Raw genomic sequence first — 5,097 nt, forward strand, 5'->3', positions numbered from 1 at the left:
AAGAGAAAACAAATAAATGAAAGAATGAAGGAAGAGAGGGTGAGAAGGGAAGGAAAATGAAGGAGAAGGAATAATTGAAGGAAGAGAGAGAGAGAGAGAGAGAGAGAGAGAGAGAGAGAGAGAGAGAGAGAGAGAGAGAGAGAGAGAGAGAGAGAGAGAGAGAGACGCTAAAGGTAGGAATGAAGGAAGGACGGAAGGAGGGAATGAAGGAATGAAGGAATTAATTAATGAATGAAGGAAGGAAACAAAAAGAAGGAAGAACAGGTGGGAATAGGTAAATTAATAAATGAAGGAAGGAAGGAAGGAAGGAAGGAAAGAAGGAGCAAGCAAAAGCAACGAAAGAAGGAAGGGAAAAATAAGAGAAAATAAAAAAAATGATAAAGAACCAAAATAAGGAAGGAAAGAAGGAAGGAAGGAAGGAAAAGTGAAGTATAAAACGAGTGAAGTAGAGATTAAAACAAGCATAAAAGGAGGAGGAGGAGGAGGAGGAGGAGGAGGAGGAGGAGGAGGAGGAGGAGGAGGAGGAGGAGGAGGAGAAGGAGGAGGAGTGATGTTACTGTAAAGAGATAACAATGTGTTTTGTCTTCCTCCTCCTCCTCCTCCTCCTCCTCCTCCTCCTCCTCCTCCTCCTCCTCTTCTTCTTCCTCCTCCTCCTCCTCTTAAACTTTGAGTGTATACCTTTTACTTAAACACCCCCACCCCCCTCCAAACACACACACACACACACACACACACACACACACACACACAAAACATGTATAAGTCGACGTGTGTGTGTGTGTGTGTGTGTGTGTGTGTGTGTGTGTGTGTGTGTGTGTGTGCGCGAAAGGTGTACACGAAAAGTTAAGAGGATAAGAAGGAGGAGGATAAGGAGAAAGGAGGAGGAAGAGGAGGAAAAGAAGGAGGAGGAGGAGGAGGAGGAGGAGGAGGAGGAGGAGGAGGAGGAGGAGAGACAAAACACATTGTTACGTTTTTACTATAACATCAATCCTCCTCCTCCTCCTCCTCCTCCTCCTCCTCCTCCTCCTCCTCCTCTTCCTCCTCCTCCTCTTCCTCTCCTTCATTTCACTCTTGTTCATATATTTTTCACGTTCCTTCATTCTTTCCTTCCTTCTTTTCTTTCTTGCCTCTTTCTCTCCTAATCCTTCTTTACTTCTCATACTTTTGCTCTCTCTCTCTCTCTCTCTCTCTCTCTCTCTCTCTCTCTCTCTCTCTCTCTCTCTCTCTCTCTCTCTCTCTCTCTCTCTCTCTCAAAAACACGTGAAATTATATACGAAATGTTGTGCGTGTGTGTGTGTGTGTGTGTGTGTGTGTGTGTGTGTGTGTGTGTGTGTGTGTGTGTGTGTGTGTGTGTGTGTGTGTGCCACGAACAAACAAACAAACAAGTGAGCAACAAACAAACAAACAAAGGAGGCATTTAATCTCTTATCAAAACAAACAGACAAACAAACAAACACCAGCTATTATTTGTTAGTAATGAAGTGGAAACATGATCTCTCTCTCTCTCTCTCTCTCTCTCTCTCTCTCTCTCTCTCTCTCTCTCTCTCTCTCTCTCATCCATTTGACATTATTTTCTTTCTATATCAAAAACAATATTTTTTTTTACGAAGATAAAGAAAAATAAGAGAAGAAAAACAGTTCATTTATTTTTCCAACAAATTTTCGTATCTTTTTTTGTAAAAGAATAAATTTTCTCACAAATTTTCTGGCAAATTGTGTGATTTTATTTTTTTGTCTCTTTGGAAATAAGGAAGAGAAAAGATGAAGAGGAGGAGGAGGAGGAGGAGGAGGAGGAGGAGGAGGAGGAGGAGGAGGAGGAGGAGGAGGAGGAGGAGGGCGAAAAAAGGAAGGATTGAGGGAGAGAGATGGAAGGGATGAGAGAAAAAGCAGAATGGATGGATGAAAGGGGAGAGAGAGAGAGAGAGAGAGAGAGAGAGAGAGAGAGAGAGAGAGAGAGAGAGAGAGAGAGAGAGAGAGAGAGAGATTAAAGATTAAGATACAGGAAAGGAATTGCTTTGAAAATGAATAAGAAGAAAAAGAACAAGAAAAAATAAGAATAATAATGAAATGATGTTACGAAACAATTATTATTATTATTATTATTATTACTACTACTACTACTACTACTACTACTACTACTACTACTACTACTACTACTACTACCATCACTATCACCAAAACACAAACAATAAAAAAAGAAAAATAATCACACCATCACTATTCAGAGCCTTCTTAAGTACGACACTTCACAGCATCTGCGTACGATCGCCTTCTCGTGGGTGGCGGCAGCGGGGGTATATAAACCAGCTACAGGGGCTCAGTCGGCTCAGTGAACCGGCGGACGTTGGTGGAGACGGTCTGCGGCGGGCTGTGGTCGACCCTTTCATAACACACCCGAGGAGAGAAATTAAGCAAAAAGAGGCGGGAAAATTGACTCACGCGGAAATAAAGGAGAGATTAAGAGAGGCAAAAGGTGGAAAGTCCTGAGGAAAACATAGAAAAGATTAAAAAGAGATGGACTAAGAGGAAAGAAAGGTGGAAAGTACTTGGGAAAAGAGGAAAAGTGGAAAATTCATATAGAAGAAGATAAAACATAAATTAAAAGGAGAAGAAAGATGAACTAAGAGGAAAAAAAGTGGAAATTACTAAGAAAAATAGAAATTAAAAGGGAAAAAAGTGGAAAAAACTTAAGGAAAAGAGAAAAAACACGAAAAAATGAACGTACTAGAAAATAAACGATAAAATAAGAAGACAGAGACGAACAAGGAAGGAAAAAAGGTAAACTAAGGAAAACAAGTGGAAATAGTTAGGAAAAGACGAAAAAAAATGAAAATTACCACAGGAAAGTGAAGAGACCCGAGAAGAGAAGAAATGAGAGAAAAATTAAGAGAAAAAAGAGAAGAATTAAATAGAAAAAAACAAGTAATAATAAAAGTGAAAAATACTTACGAAAATAAAAAAAAGTAGAAGAAAAAGGAAAAATAGGGAAAAAACTACATATGTGGAAAAAAGGAAAAAAATAGAAGGGAAAAAGGAAATTATCTGTAAGTCTGTGTCTATTCAAATACTTTTCCTAAACTTTCACGAAGGAAAAAAGTTTGAAAAATATAAATAAATCAACATATTTTTGAACGAAGAGGAAAATAAAGAAAATGAATTAAATAGAGAGAGAGAGAGAGAGAGAGAGAGAGAGAGAGAGAGAGAGAGAGAGAGAGAGAGAGAGAGAGAGAGAGAGAGAGAGAGAGAGAGAGAGAGAGAGAGAGAAACTAATGACTCCTGCCAGGTGAGAGAGAGAGAGAGAGAGAGAGAGAGAGAGAGAGAGAGAGAGAGAGAGAGAGAGAGAGAGAGAGAGAGAGAGAGAGAGAGAGAGAGAGAGAACAAAGAAATGAATGAGACAATAAAAACGAAGCAAATAAAGTGAAATGAAGAAGAAAATGAAGAAAAATTAAATAACTGAATAACAAAGAAGAAAAGGAGAAGAGGAGGAAGAAGAAGAAAAAGAAGAAGAAGAAGAAGAGAAGAAGAAAAAGAAGAAGAAGAAAAAGAAGAAGAAGAAGAAGAAGAACAACAACAACAACAACAACAACAACAACAACAACAATAAAGAAAAGAGAAGAAGAAGAAGAAGAAGAAGAAGAAGAAGAAGAAACAACAACAACAACAACAACAACAACAACAACAACAACAACAACAAAGAAAAAGAAGGAAACAAAACAAAGAAAGAAAGAAGATCAAGAAAAATATTAATGAACAGAGAAACAAAGAAATAATCAAGAAGAAATTGATAAAAACAAAGAAATAAAGATTAAGGAAAAGAAAAAAAAAGAAAATAGTCAAAACACACACACACACACACACACACACACACACACACACACACACACACACACACACACACACACAATCTTGACGATACAAACAATATTAAAAAAAAAAAGAAAATAAAAAGAAACAAGAAAATAAATATAAACTAAAAATAAGACAGAAGGAAATAAAGAATTAAATAATAAAAAAAAGAGAGAGAGAGAGAGAGAGAGAGAGAGAGAGAGAGAGAGAGAGAGAGAGAGAGAGAGAGAGAGAGAGAGAGAGAGAGAGAGAGAGAGAGAGAGAGAGAGAGAGAGAGAGAGAGAATGGATAAACGAAAGAGAGAAAAATAGAGAAAAGACTGAAAAACGCAAATAAAAGAAAGTAAATGAAAACAAAATAAAAAAATGAATGAGGGAGGAAGAACAAATTGATAAGAAAGAGAGAGAGAGAGAGAGAGAGAGAGAGAGAGAGAGAGAGAGAGAGAGAGAGAGAGAGAGAGAGAGAGAGAGAGAGAGAGAGAGAGAGAGAGAGAGAGTGTACCCAACCACTTACCTCCTAACTCACACCCATGCCTGACACTCACGCCCACGCCCACGCCTGCAGCTCTCTCAGGTGGTGATGGGCGGGCGCGGCGTGGTGGCGGCGGCGGTGGTGGTGGCGGCGTGGGCTGTGGGCGCGGGTGGCGTGGGCGGGTGGCGGGCGGAAGGTGGGCGGGCTGGAAACAATAGCCGCCCATTAGAGTCACTCAATGTCCTTACCGCGCCCCTGCCCCCTCGCGAGGACACCCCCTTCACGCCCCTAGACCTCCACAGACACGCCCTTGAGGGACTGACGCACCCCCGGGGCCGCCAAGACAGGTACACACAGGGGAGTCACGGTACAGGGGGCGGCGATCCCTCCAAAGCACCCCCGAGGGAAGGGCTTGACGAATGGAGGCGAGGCAGAGGGCGGGGGCGCTGGCAGGGGCGCCGCGATGTCCCTGATTATGAGATACTAGAGGAGGAGGTGCTGCAGGGTGTGGACAGTGGGGACCCTCACGCCCTCCTGCCGGACCCCACGGGCGCGGCGGTGGCGGTGCTGGCGCGGCGGCTGCACCACGCGGCCATCCGCCACCGCAATGGCCGTAGAAACTTTATCCGCACGAGGAAATCCCCGAAAATGAGGCCACGATCAGAACCTGACGATGCGGCGGCCGGGGAGGCGCTGCAGACAGCGTGGCAGCACCCCGCACTGCGCCACCAGGACGAGGAGCTGGAGGGGGAGGGGGAGGGGGAAGAGGAGGAGGAGGAG

General features: G+C 42.6%; 1 protein-coding gene across 1 annotated transcript in view; it reads left to right on the forward strand.

Moving 5' to 3' along the window:
• The first annotated feature begins 3,840 nt into the window (after nt 1-3,840).
• Nucleotides 3,841-5,097, forward strand: part of LOC135095620 (metabotropic glycine receptor-like) — a 153,512-nt gene continuing 152,255 nt past the window's right edge. Inside the window, exon 1 of the mRNA XM_063996557.1 lies at nt 3,841-5,097. This exon is cut by the window's right edge and continues 673 nt beyond it. Coding sequence (XP_063852627.1) covers nt 4,426-5,097 — 672 coding nt within the window. The 5' untranslated portion in view covers nt 3,841-4,425.

The sequence above is a fragment of the Scylla paramamosain genome, unplaced genomic scaffold (genome assembly GCF_035594125.1).
Source record: "Scylla paramamosain isolate STU-SP2022 unplaced genomic scaffold, ASM3559412v1 Contig1, whole genome shotgun sequence".
NCBI lineage: Eukaryota > Metazoa > Arthropoda > Malacostraca > Decapoda > Portunidae > Scylla > Scylla paramamosain.